At 53.4% G+C, this 14,336-nt stretch overlaps 1 protein-coding gene across 1 annotated transcript in view; it reads right to left on the bottom strand.

Annotated features, from left to right (window-relative positions):
• The window catches only part of SACM1L (SAC1 like phosphatidylinositide phosphatase), a 76,666-nt gene that overhangs the window by 33,049 nt on the left and 29,281 nt on the right, over positions 1 to 14,336 (bottom strand). Inside the window, exon 4 of the mRNA XM_074988252.1 lies at positions 12,730 to 12,857. Coding sequence (XP_074844353.1) covers positions 12,730 to 12,857 — 128 coding nt within the window. The remainder of the gene's footprint in view (positions 1 to 12,729; positions 12,858 to 14,336) is intronic.

Below are 14,336 nucleotides of genomic sequence, written 5' to 3'. Positions count from 1 at the left end.
CCTTCAGGAACCTGGTAACGATAGGATGGTCAAATACCGTGGGCCCCTCCTCTGTATGCCGGAAAGCAGATATAGCTGTGAGGTGGACTTTTATCGAGGATAGGGAAAGCCCGCCCCTCTTGAGGTCCAATAAGTATTCTAGTATTATAGGTATAGGAACACCAAGTGAAGCTAACTGCTTGGCGGAACACCAGGCTGTTAATCGAGTCCATTTCTGCTCGTAAGTCTTCCTGGTGGAGGTCCTTCGGCTACTTTCCAGGACTTGTTTTACTCCCTCCGTACATGTGCTTTCTAAGGAGCTGAGCCATGGATTAGCCATGCTTGTAGGCGCAGACCCTGAGGGTGCAGGTGCAATATGGACCCCCGGGCCTGTGTGAGTAGGTCTGGCGCCACCAGAAGAGGGAGCGGTGGGCGATCTGACATGCGCAGAAGCAAGGGAAACCATTGCTGCCGGTCCCACGTTGGGACTACTAGAATCATGTGGGTCCTCTCCCTTCTGGCTTACCGCAAGACCTTGTGGATAAGCACTGTGGGGGGAAACGCATAAAGTAGGGGGCCCTTCCATGAAATCATGAATGCGTCCCCTAGGGAGCCCCACCCCAATCCTGCCCTGGAGCAGTACTGGGGACACTTCTTGTTGTGCTGGGTGGCAAACAGGTGGATCTGGGGAAACCCCCATGTATGAAAGATCGGTCGTAGCAGATCGGAGCGGATCTGCCACTCGTGCGTGAGTGCAAAGCGCCTGCTCAGCTGATCCGCTTTCACATTGTGAGCGCCTGGCAAGTACGAGGCTTTCAACGTTATGTTGTTGGCAATGCACCAGTTCCACAGTCAGACTGCTTCCGCACATAGGGCATGGGATCGGGCTCCTCCTTGTCGATTTATATAAAACATAGTGGAGGTATTGTCTGTATTGATCCCGACTACTTTGCCGTATATGTGGTCTCGAAAATGTTTGCAGGTGTTGAACACTGCTCTGAGCTCCAGTATGTTTATGTGCAGTGACTGTTCCGCAGGGGACCATAGCCCTTGCGTCACCTTGTCGCCGATATGTGCTCCCCATCCTATGTGGGAGGCGTCGGTAGTAAGTAACAGAGATTTGTGGTTGGTGAAAGGGTACCCCTGCTAGCAGGTTTTTGGGGTTTACCCACCACTGCAGGGATTTGCGCACCTCTGTCATGGGCAACACCACCCTGCGGACAGTGTGGGATGTCGGTTTGTAGACGCTCGCCAGCCAATGTTGCAGGCTGCGCATGTGCAATCTGGCATTCTGCACCACAAACGTCGCTGCCGCCATGTGGCCAGCAGCTGCAAGCACATTAAGACCGGCACCATGGAGCTGTATGTAATGACTTGCACAAGCAAACTGATGGCGCGAAAGCGGGCGTCGGGAAGGTACACCCTTGCTGTAATAGAGTTTATACGTGCCCCTATGAACTCTATGTCTTGTGTGGGGTCGGCCTTTGACTTCGCAAAATTGATGACTAGACCCAGCGAAGAAAACGTGTCCGCTGTGACGCGTATCATGCGTAGAACCTCTGCCTTCGAGGCCCCTTTCAGTAGGCAGTCGTCCAGGTATGGGAATATAAATACCCCCTGTCTGTGCAGGTAGGCTGACACCACTGCCAGGGTTTTGGTAAAGACTCTGGGGGCTGAGGAGAGGCCGAACGGAAGAACTCTGTACTGGAAGTGTTCCTTGCCGACCATAAAGTGGAGGAAGCGTCTGTGTGCCGGATGGATCGTTATATGAAAGTAAGCATCTTGTAAGTCGAGGGCCGCAAACCAATCTCCATCGTCCAGTGCCGTAAGTATGGAGGCGACTGTAATCATCCGAAAACGTTGTTTGCGTAAGTATCGGTTGAGGCCCCGAAGATCTAAGATGAGCCTCCAGCCTCCTGTTTTCTCTTCTGTGAGGAAACAGCATGAATAAAAGCCTTTCCCCTGGAATTGTTCCAGCACTCTTTCCACTGCCCCTATGAACATAAAGTTCATGCTTGAGCCTCGCCTCATGGGTAGCGTCCCTGAGGTGGGGCCTGGAGGGAGGTTTTGGCACTGGGAGCGACTGAAAGGGGATCGCGTAACCCATGGCTATGACCTCCAACACCCATTTGTCTGCGGTGATCTTTTGCCATTGGGAGTGAAACGGTCTGAGGCAATGATGGAACAAGAGATGGGAGTGGCATTGCGCGATGGTGGTGATAGTGCAGCCCTCAACATGCCCGTCAAACTTGTTGCCTTTGGGCCTGCCCCGAGGATGTACTGCTTTGTTGAGAAAGTCGCCTGGGAGTTCTGTACTGTTGCTGCTGTTGATGTCGCCCTTGGTCGTAGCACCGTTGATACTGTGCACGCTGTGGTTGGTATGGGTAGCGTCTTTGCTAAGGGTAATATTTTTTCTTCCTATACGGAGGGGTATAAATACCCAGGGTTCTAAGTGTAGCTCTCGAGTCCTTACTGGAGTGGAGGACCAAGTCGGTTGAGTCTGCAAACAACTTTTGCGTGTCAAAGGGAAGATCCACAATCTTCGCCTGTAGGTCCCTCGGGATACCCGATGTCTGGAGCCAGGATTCTCTACGCATGACCACTGCTGTAGCCACTGAGCGTGCCGCCGTATCCGCCATGTCCAGGGCAATCTGGACTCCCGTCCTCGAAGCTGCATAGCCCTCTTGCACAATTGCCTTTAACACCGGCTTCTTATCTTCTGGAAGTGAGTCCATGAGAGAAGTAAGCCTGGAGTAATTATCAAAATTGTGGTTCGCTAGGTGTGCCGCATAATCTGCCATTCTCAATAGCAGGGTGGAAGCGGAATATACCTTCCTGCCAAACAGCTCTAGCTTCTTGGCATCTTTGTCTGACCCCCCGATTTGTACTGAGAAGTCCTTGATCTCTGCTGGGACGATTCGACCACCAGTGAGTTTGGCTGTGGGTGACTGAAGAGGAACTCCATGCCCTTTGCCGAGACAAAGTACTTCTTATCCGCTCTCTTGTTCATAGGCAGAGCGGAGGCCGGGGTCTGCCATATGGTAGTGGCTTACTCCAGAATGGCTTCGTCCAGCGGAATAGCAATTTTGGATGAAGCCAGGGGTCTCAAATTTTTCAGGAGTTTGTGATGTTTCTCCTGCACTTCTGCCGTTTGGATGCCTTGCATGAAAGCCACCTTTTAAACAGCTCCTGAAACTGTTTGAGGTCATCCGGGGGAGCAACATCCCCAGGGGCCGTGGCCTCATCTGGGGAGGATGAGGAGGAACCACTAGGGTTAACCTCCCTCGAACTCTCAGGTTCCTGCGCCGATGATACACCCGCTTGCTGGAGGATTGTGAAGGGAAGACTCGGGGTTCTAAAATTAACTCCCCTTGAGATCGCTGTGTTTCCATCCCCGGCCGGGAGTGTCCCCGGGGGTATTGGACAGCAGGAGGGCACCTGCCCCTGGGTGTAGGCCCAGGGTGTCTGTGTTCAGCATGATAAGGACAACCATGGCAGCACGGACACAGGTCCGGGGATGGAGACCTGGACCACTCACGGGGTGTGTACCCCCGATGTCTGGGAGAGCGAGATCTCCGCGACGACACAGATAGCGGTGAAACTGGTTTGTGATAGTACTCCAAGGGATCCAGTCCCAGGAAAGGCGAAGGTGGCCCAAGCCATGGTGACATTGGCTGGATGAACGGAGAAGGGGGTTCTGGATAGGCCGGTGGAGACCCCAACCTTCTGGGTGGCGTGTGCAGCATAAGGGGAGGGCTTGTTGATAGCAGCAGTGCAGCCCTATCCGGAGAAGGGCTGCGGTGCCGGGTTTTTCCTTTTACTTTTCCCCTCCCCTGTGGGGCTGGTGCCGCCCCCTCCGACGCCGGGGATCTCGACCCCGCTGTCGGCGCCGCACTCAGCTGCGGTGCCGCGTGGATAACATCCTCCGGTGCCTGCAGGCTCCTTGCCTGTTGGCCCTGCACCGTTGGTGCCGCGGGATTGGGTGCCGCCTGTGGCGATGCCGCCGGTTCCGGTGCTTGCCTGGCCACTGCTCTAGGTGCCGCACATGCCGGCTGTTTTGTAATCGGAGGCTCAGCCTCTGCCACGTGCGCTGCTGCGCTGCCGCTTGTCTGAGTATGCGGCTGGGGGCTGTGTGCTCCGCCCGTCCCGCTCGCTGAACCCGCCGGCAGGGATCGGGCTGGGGAGAGCTTCCTCCGTTTCTGCACCGAGGGGGTGAGAGAAGCCGCCCTCCTCTTGTGGAGCCCAGAGGGCCCTTCTGGTTGAGGCCTCTCTGGCAAGTCCGGCTGGAGAGCCTTATCAAACAGGAGCATTTTAAGCCGCATTTCTCTGTCTTTCCTGGCCCTGGCTGTGAGCTTAGCACAGTGGGAACACTTCTGGGTAACGTGATTCCCCCAGGCACCGGATGCATTCACTATGCCCATCGGAGGCCAGCATAGCTTCGCGGCAAGACTCACACTTTTTAAAGCCTGAAGAGGACATCGCGGTGAGTCTTTTTACTGTCAATAGGGTACTTGACACTTAATTCGTGCCTGTTTACCCGAGTCGCGGACACCAGCCTGCAAGGGGAGGCCTACAGGCCTTCACATCCGCTCGTCTTCTCCACTCCTCTCTCTCTTTGTATTTTACATATATATTTTTTTTGATATTCTCTTGCTCTCTCTCTTTTTTTTTTTTTAAACCAGAAAGAAACAACAATTTACACGTAGAAACACTATCTAATCTGACTCCGGCCGTAGCCTGAGCGGATTCCGTCTGCAGCCGATGGTGGTTGAGAAGGAACTGGCGGGGACCGGATTGCGCACATGGCCGGGGGCGCGCAAGGGAGTGGTGCGCGCTGGCGCATGCGCGATCCAGGAGAAACTGCTGGAAGAGTTCCGATCTGCGGCGCCAGGCGAGCCTGACACCTATTGTGGAGCACCCACGGGGACACTCGTAGAAGAAATAATTTTTCCTCCCTCTCCCTTGTAACACCCTTTTGGGTACTTGAAAACTGCTATCTTGTCCCCTCTCAGTCTTCTCTTTTCCAAACCAAGCAAACCCATTCCTTTGAGTCTTCCCTCACAGGTCATGTTCTCTAGACTTTTAAATCATTTTGTTCCTCTTCTCTGGACCTCCACCAATTTCTCCACAACTTTCTTGAAATATGGTGCCCAGAACTGGACACAGTACTCCAATTAAGGCTTAATCAGCAGAGTAGAGCAGAACTGTTGCTGTTTTGTAGTTTAAATGCATTACTCAAAAAGTTGATTAAATATGCCTACTAAGAAATCTACTTGTCAAAAAATTGCCAGAATCCCATGTCCCTGTGGTTACAGACAGTTGCTGACAGGTAATTCGGTATAAATTACCAGGATAAATGAAACAGGCATAATTGTATTATTCTGACAAAACATGTAGAATTTTAAATATTATGTGAAGGATTTTTAATCTTTTAGTACAGAATTTCCCCCAGGAATAAATAATGGAGGATATTAGACTGATACCAGGTGTTTCCCAATGAGAGAAAATTGTGTCCCAAAGGGTGTATGGTCAAAAAAAGGCACGTAAGAAGTGGGGTGAAGGCTGCAACAGTCTGACAAGGTGATCCTAGTGACAGGCATGTGTCTCAGTTGCAAGTTTACCTTATTTCATTTTAAAATATATACTAAATTCACTTCACATCCCACCTTTCAACCCTCATATTTGTTGTACGGTAATCCACAGTTTCAATTAATTTACATCCTTACTTCCTCCACAACACTCAACCCCTTGCCTCCATCTAAGTAGAAAAGATCAGTTCAGCAATAAGCTAAGAGAGATGAATGCAGGAAAGAAAGGTTACTCACCGTAGTAACGGTGGTTCTTCGAGATGTGTCCCCGTGGGTGCTCCACATTAGGTGTCGGGCTCGCCCGGCGCCGCAGATCGGATCTTCCAAGCAGTTTCTGCCGGACCGCGCATGCGCCAGTGCGCGCCGCTCCCCCGCGCGCTCCCGGCCATGTGCGCGATCCGGTCCCCGCCAGTTCCTTGACCAACCGCCTCGGATGCTCCTGCAAAACACTAAACAGAGATCCGGAGCGGGGAGGATGGGCGGGTAGTGGAGCACCCACGGGGACACATCTCGAAGAACCACCGTTACTACGGTGAGTAACCTTTCTTTCTTCTTCGAGTGTCCCCGTGGGTGCTCCACATTAGGTGACTACCCAGCAGTAACCCAAGATAGGAGGTGGGTAATCGGATTATGTGCAGCTTGTCCCCGAGAGGACCGCTGCCAAGAGACGGGTATCCTCTTGGAATACCCTGTGAAGGGCGTAATGTTTGGCGAAGGTGTCACAGGATGACCAGGTCGCCACTCTGCAAATGTCTTTTAGCGCAACGCCCTTGAAAAAAGGCTGTTGATGCTGCCACCGCCCTAGTGGAATGAGCCCTGGGCGTGGCCAGTAAAGGAGTCTTTTTGAGTTTGTAGCACATTTTTATGCAAGATACGATGTGCTTAGAGATTCTCTGCGAAGAGAGACATTCTCCTTTTGATTTGGGAGCGATAGAGACTAGGAGCCTATCCGTTCTCCGGAAGGACTTGGTCCTGTCCATATAGAAAGCTAGCGCCTGCTCACGTCCAGGAGGTGTAGGCGCACCTCTTTGTTAGAGTTATGAGGCTTTGGATAAACAAGGGTAAACAATAGGTTCGTTAGTATGAAACTCAGAAAGAAACTTTAGGAACAAAGGCTGGATGTAGCCGTATGGTTACCGCCTCCTTGGAAAAACAGCGCAGGGCGGCGTTGCCATAACTGCCTCAAGCTCGCTCACCCTGCGAGCTGACGTGATTGCGAGAAGAAAGGTCGTCTTCATCATAAGGAGGCGGAGGGAAACCGTGGCCAAAGGCTCAAAAGGTGGTCCCCTTTCGCATTAAGCACCAGGTCCGAGTTCCACAGAGGTGGAAGCGGTTTCTGAGGGGGGTATAGGCTTACCAGCCCTTTGAAGAACTTGGTAACCATGGGATGGGCGAACACCGTGTGCCCTTCCTCTTCGTGTCTGAACACCAAAATGGCGGCCAGGTGGACCTGAAACGAGGATAGCGAGAGTCCTCCTCTCTTGAGGTCCAGTAAATACTCTAATATCACAGCCATAGGCACCGAAAGGGGGCTAGCTGTTTGGTAGAACACCATGCCGTAAAGCGAGTCCATTTCTGCTTGAAGGTCTTCCTGGTGGAAGTCCTCCTGCTACTTTCTAGGACTTGCTGCACTTCCTCCGTACATGTGCTCTCTAGGGAGCTGAGCCATGGATTAACCACGTTTGTAGTCGCAGGCTTTGGGGGTGCGGATGCACTATGGACCCCTGGGCTTGCGTGAGCAGATCCCGCGCCACCGGAGGGGACATCGGTGGCCGGTCCGACATGCGCAGGAATAGGGGGAACCATTGCTGTCGATCCCACGTTGGGACTATCGGGATCATTCAGGTTCCTTCCCTCCTGGCTTTCTGCAACACTTTGTGGATGAGCACTGTGGGAGGGAAAGCGTAAAGCAGGGGGCCCCTCCATGAGATCGCGAAGGCATCCCTCAGGGACCCCCGTCCCAGTCCTGCCCTGGAGCAGAATCGTGGGCACTTCTTGTTGTGCTGAGTAGCAAACAGGGTCTATCTGGGGAAAAACCCCATGCGTGGAAAAATCGGTTGCAGCAGATCGGGACGGATCTGCCACTCGTGCGTGAGTGCGAAACGCCTGCTCAGCTGGTCTGCCTTCACATTGCGAGCGCCTGGTAAGTACGAGGCTTTCAAGGTTACATTGTTGGCGATGCAGCAGTTCCACAACCGGACTGCTTCTACACATAAGGCACGGGACCGAGCTCCTCCTTGCCGATTTATATAAAACATGGTGGAGGTATCGTCTGTACTGATCCCGACTACCTTGCCTTTCAGTTGGTCTCGAAAGTGTCTGCAGGCGTTGAACACTGCTTTGAGCTCCAGTATATTTGTGTGCAGTGACTGCTCCATAGAGGACCACAGCCCTTGCATCACCTCTTCGCCCATGTGTGCTCCCCACCCTATGAGGGGGGCATCTGTAGTAAGAAAAACCAATACGTGTGGTTGGTGGAAGGGTACCCTTGTTAGCAGGTTCTCGGGGTTTACCCACCATTGCAGGGATTTGCGCACCTCCGTTGTGGGCGACGCCATCCTGTGAACAGTGTGTGCTGCCGGTTTGTATACGCTCGCCAGCCAATGCTGCATGCTGCGCATGTGTAACCTGGCGTTCTGTTCTACGAAACGTCGCTGCTGCCATGTGGCCCAGCGGCTGTAAGCACGTCAGAACCGGCACCATAGGGCTGAAGGTGAAGCCTTGCGCGAGGGAGCCGATGGCCCGAAAGCGAGTCTCTGGTAGATACGCCCTCGCTGTAATAGAATTTATGCGTGCCCCTACGAACTCTATGTCCTGTGTGGGGTCTGTCTTTGATTTTGTCAGATTGATAAGCAGGCCGAGCGAAGAGAACGTGCCTGCTGTGACACATATTATGCGTAGTACCTCCTCCTTTGAGGCCCCTTTGAGTAGGCAGTCATTCAGATACTGGAATATAAATACCCCCTGTCTGTGCAGGTAGGCTGACACCACTGCCAAGGTCTTGGTGAAGACTCTGGGGGCTGAGGAGAGCCCAAACGGTAGGACCTTGTAAGTCGAGGGCTGCGAACCAATCTCCATCGTCTAGTGCCGTAAGGATGGAGGCGTTTGTGATCATCCGAAAACGTTGCTTGCGCAGGTACCGGTGAGGCCTCGAAAATCTAAGATGGACCTCCCCGTGAGGAAGTACCTCGAGTAGAACCCTCTCCCTTGCAGTTGCTCCGGCACTCTTTCCACTGCCCCTACGAGCATGAGATGGTCTACCTCCTGCTTGAGCCTCGCTACATGGGAGGTCTCCTGGAGGTGGGGCCCCGGGTGGAGGTCATGGCGGTGGGAGCAACTGGGAGGGGATGGCGTACCCCGTGGCTATGATCTCCAGCACCCATGTGTCTGTGGTGATCCTTTGCCACTGGTTATAAAATGGTCGGATGATGGCCTTGAGCACTGGTTTCGTGCCCTCTGGAAGCGAGTCCATGAGGGAGGTCAACCTAATGTGGTTGTTGAAATTATGGTTCGCTAGATGCGCTGCGTAATTTGCCATTGGCAACAGTAGCGTGGAGGAGGAGTAGACCTTTCTGCCCAACAGCTCTAGCTTTTTGGCATGTTTGTTTATTCCCCCACGTTGCGACGACTCCGCCACCAAAGAATTTGGTTGTGGGTGGCTGAACAGGAACTCCATGCCCTTCGTGGGCACGAAGTATTTTTTTTTTTTTTTTTTTTTTTTTCCCGCTCTTTTGTGGACAGGCGGAATAGTCGCAGGAGTCTGCCATATCATAGTGGCAGGCTCCAAGATTGCGTCATCAGCGGTATTGCTATTTTGGAGGAGGCCGGAGGTCCCAGATTTTTGAGGAGCTTATGGTGTTGCTCTTGCACCTTTGCTGTCTGGAAGCCTTGCGTGAAGGCCACCCTCGTAAAACAGCTCTTGGAACTGTTTGAGATCGTCCGGAGGATGGACGCCCCCCGGGGCCGTAGCCTCATCCGGGGAGGAAAGCGAGGAACCGCTGGGGTACGTCTTTCTGGACCCTTCCGGTTCCTGCTGATGATGGTACACCCTCTCACTAGAGGTGTGCGAGGAAAAATCTCGGGGTTCCATAACCAGTCCCCCCTGAGATGCTTAAGTCTCTGTCCCCGGTCACAATTGCCCTCGGGGGTACGAGATCGTTCGTAGGGATCTTTCCCTAGTAGATTGCCGATGGTGTCTATGCCCTGCGTGGTAGGGGCGACCACGGCAGTATAAGCACTGGTCTTGGGAAGGTGACCTAGACCACTCCCTTGGTGCACACCCTTTGCGTCTGGGGGAGGGAGACCGTCGAGACCCTGGAGAGAGCGACTTTGCCTAATAGTCCAGCGGTTCAAATCCCAGGAAGGGTGGAGGTGGTCCCAGCCAGGGTGAGGCTGGTTGCAGAAATGGAGAAGGGGGCTCCGGGTAGGCCAAGGGGGGGGGACCCCTGCCTTCTAGTTGGAGTCTGCAACATAGCGGAGGGCTGTGAGAAAGCAACTACACAGCCCTGTGCGGAGAGGGGCTGCAATGCCTCCTCTTGTGTGCAGTCTTCCCCCTCCCTTGAGGAGGTAACTCCGCCCCTGACATACAGGGGATCCCGGCCCCGTCCGCACCGAGCTCGGCACACTCGAAGTCGGTGCCGCATGTGCGGTGTCCTTCGGTGCCGGCAGGCTGCGTGCCTGCGCGCTCTGCACCGCCGGTTTTCCGGGGGTCGGTGGTACCGGCGCTTGTTTAGCCGCCGCCCTGCCTGCGGTGCGGGGCGGCTGGCTGATTATCGAAGGGTGAGCCGCTTGCACGTGGCTCTCCGTGCCGCCGCCGATCAGCTGTTGCTGCGGCTGGGGGCTGCTCGCTCCTCCCGTCCCGCTCGTTGTTGCTGCCGGCAGGGATCGGGCTGGGGGGCATACAGGGCATTCCGGCATCCGCACCGAGCTCGGCACGCTCAAGGGCGGTGCCGCACGTGCGGTGTCCTCCAGTGCCGGCAGGCTACGTGCCTGCGCGCTCTGCACCGCCGGTTCCCCAGGGGTCGGTGCCACTGCCCGCAGTGCCGCTGGTACCAGCGCTTGTTTAGCCGCCGCCCTGCCTGCGGTGCGGGGCGGCTGGCTGATTATCGGAGGCTGAGCTGCTTCCACGTGGCTCTCCGTGCCGCTGCCGATCAGCTGTTGCTGCGGCTGGGGGCTGCTCGCTCCTCCCGTCCCGCTCGCTGTTGCTGCCGGCAGGGATCGGGCTGGGGAGCATACAGGGGATTCCGGCCCCGTCCGCACCGAGCTCGGCACGCTCGAGGGCGATGCCGCATGTGTGGTGTCCTCCGGTGCCGGCAGGCTGCGTGCCTGCGCGCTCTGCACCGCCGGTTCCCCGGGGGTTGGTGCCGCTGCCTGCGGTGCCGCCAGTACCGGCGTTTGCTTAGCCGCCGCCCTGCCTGCAGTGCGGGGCGGCTGGCTGAGTATTGGAGGCTGAGCCGCTTCCACGTGGCTCTCCGTGCCGCCGCCGATCAGCTGTTGCTGCGGCTGGGGGCTGCTTGCTCCTCCCGTCCCGCTCGCTGTTGCTGCCGGCAGGGATCGGGCTGGAGATACTTTCCTCCGTTTCTGCGCTGATGGGTTGAGGGAGGCAGCTTTCCTTTTAAGGGCCCCGGAGGGTCCCTCCTGCTGCGGCCGCTCCGGCGCTTCTGGCTGGAGGGCCTTGTCGAAAAGCAGCATTTTTTTTTTTTTTTTTTTAAAGCCTGAAGAGGACATTGTTGGTGAGTCTTTGTGTTTTTAAGTGGGTACTTAGCACCTTCTTTGTGCCGTTTTCCCCGTCCGATGGCCTGCCTTAGCAGGAGGGCTGATAGCCCTAGCTCCTGGCCTCCGGCGCTTGTTACTGGGACTGGCTGAGCTGTCCCTCTCCTAGCTTGTTCGTTGTTGTTTTTTTTTTTTTTTTTTTTTTTTACAAAATAACAACCGGCTAGCTTATAGTAGCCTAAGTGCCTGAAAAAACTTTAAGAAAAAACAGATAAAGCCGTTGAATACACTACTTGGCCTTAGCCTAGTTGGATTCCGTCTGCAGCCGACGGCGGTTAAGAGGAACTGGCGGGGACCGGATCGCGCACATGGCCGGGAGCGCGCGGGGGAGCGGCGCGCACCGGCGCATGCGCGGTCCGGCAGAAACTGCTTGGAAGATCCGATCTGCGGCGCCGGGCGAGCCCGACACCTAATGTGGAGCACCCATGGGGACACTCGAAGAAGAAGTCCCCAATGTAGAAATGGGTTGCGTTCTAAAAGTGTGTTTGTAAGTCAGTTGTTTGTTTCTGAGTTCCAACGTTACAAATGGCAGGTAGGTTCAGAGGCTAGGCCACAAAAGCCTGTTTAACCCATAATGTAGCTGAAACCACATATATTTAAAATAAAAAAAAAAAAAAAAAAAAAAAAAAGAGAATTTTTTTTTTTTTTTAAAATCCAGCCTAGAATGCTGCTGCGTGAGGAAAAACAGGTTTAATTTGAAGAGAATGAGGATGTAGGGGACTCCTGGGGACCCCTCCATGGGCTCTGTGCTGGCTTCTGTGGCCAGCCCTGTCCCCCATTCCTCTTGGGCTGCACCTGGGAAGCAATGAATGGCACAGCCACAGGCTGGAGGACCAGAGGATGGCTATGCAGCCAGCAGCTGAAGAGTAGTGGCAGTTTCCCCTTCAAAACCACGCTGCACTCCAGCCACTGGTTGTGCCACCACCCCCTGCTCCTCCAGCCAGCACCCGAGGTGCTCATCACCACCTGCTGCCTGCAGGTGAGCTTTAGTTTGCGTGTACGGATGTTTGTCACTTGGGGAGTGCCTGAAGTTGGGTGACTCAACTAGTTTCTTGTAAGTTTCATGGAAGCAGTACATCTTGTGACAGGATTGGACGTGGAGATGGTAGTGGTTGTGTGGACTGTTTCAGGAAGGACATGCCATACATAAAAGGCAATTTAGAAGATAACATGGAGGTGTCTAAGAACACAAATCAAAGCAGATGAACTACAATGCCACTGGTATTTTAAAAAAACTGAACAACTGCTGTAACAAGCTACAGAGTATATTTAAATACCAAGACACCTACCTTGAGAAGGTGTTTTTTAATTAAGCTCAAGATGAAAAGGCATCAGAGAATTATTCATTAGTTGTGCATTCCTTACTTTTCTTTTACTAAACTACTCCTACCTGAATATCAGTTAAATGCAGCATGGTCTTTTTGTAGGAGAGGATATCAAAATCAGTTGCTTTCCAGACCGCATGACTGAAACAGTCACCTACTTTTTTCTTTTTTGTTATTACAATGAGATAGTTGCCTGTAAAATAAAGATGTAGCAGTCAAGAGTAATTAGATATAAAGAAATTCAAGAAAACAGGATGGCAAGCACAAGGCTATACCAAGAAAAATTATGAAGGGGAAAGAGGGAGAAAGATTCTTGGAGGTTCCCCTTCTAGGGAGTTTCCACCAAATCCCTCCATCAGAGGGAGGTTGCACGATTCCACAGAAGACAAAGGGTGGGAAGCACGAACCCACAAATGAATTAGATTTCCTGTAAATTCCCCATGTTGGGATAAAGCACTGTTTTCTGAGCACCCATTTCTCCATCCCCACATGCACATCTGAATCAGCCAAGAACATCTCAGTGCCTCAAGGAAGACAGTGCAGCCGGGATAGCCAACACCCAATCCAGATCCAAGTACAGACCGTACCCTTCACAAACAGATCTTTTGGGGAGCGGGGGGTTAATGCATAGAGAGATAAGTGACTGAGCTCCTGGTTTGAAGAATGCGGAACCTATCAGCAATATGTACAGATAGTGTGCTGTTGTCAACAAATGAGACCCATCGTAGAAGTCTTACAGGTACACTATTTTCTATCCTAAAACTGGGATGGGCAATTATTTTTGATGGGCGGGGGGGGGGGGGGGCTCTCCAAGAATTTGGTAAGTCATCAAGAACAGCACTCTTTCATGATATTAATGGAGGACGACGTGCAGGGTCAGGCATGGAGCTTGGGTGTAGAAAGGATCTCAGGGTAGGGACTGGGGTGCAATAGGAGGTGGAGGATCCGGAGGGGCTTATTACTTGGAGCAGCTGAGCAGGAGAAGGTTAGGCTGTGGCCTGGGGCAGGGGGTTGGGGTGCAGGGTCTGGGAGCAGGCTTGGCTTGTGACTTGGGGCAAAGATGCAGGAGAGAGGTAGGAGTGCCAGGTTCAGGCTCTGGCCAGGAGCATTTTACCTTAGGTAGCTCTTAGCCGACAGCCCAGCAGAAGCATCAAGCAGGATCCCTGCCTGCTACACCCTGCATGCCATTCAAAGTGGCTGTCAGCAGGAGTCATGTGCTCTGCATTCTGGATGCCCTTTGAAGGAGGGAGGTGTCCTCCATGCATGGCCTGCACCACAACAGCAGCCCAGGCAGCTCCCATTGGCCAGATTTCAGCCAAATGGAGCTGAAAGATTGCACGCTGCCCCTACCCCAACACAAAGCTCCCCACACCTTCAACAGGTACACAGTGTGCAGAGCGCATATGGCCCCAAAGCAAGGTGTTTTGATCTGCATGAGGGGCAGGTAGAAAAATCTGTCCAAGACTCCCACTGGGCCGTGGGCCAGATCTAGCCCATGTGTCTTATTTTGCCCACCCCTGTCCTAAAAGATAGTTGTCACAAGGCCTCCAAAACCACTAATGGAGGATGGGATATTGTGGATTAATGTAAAAAAAATTAAAAACCGCACATATAAAACAGAGTTGCCATGCAAGACAGCAATTTATTAGCTTGCTTACACCTTGGAATATAC

The sequence above is a fragment of the Carettochelys insculpta genome, chromosome 2 (genome assembly GCF_033958435.1).
Source record: "Carettochelys insculpta isolate YL-2023 chromosome 2, ASM3395843v1, whole genome shotgun sequence".
NCBI lineage: Eukaryota > Metazoa > Chordata > Testudines > Carettochelyidae > Carettochelys > Carettochelys insculpta.
The sequence above is the reverse complement of the archived record's forward strand: the minus strand, read 5'-3'. Positions and strand labels throughout refer to the sequence as shown.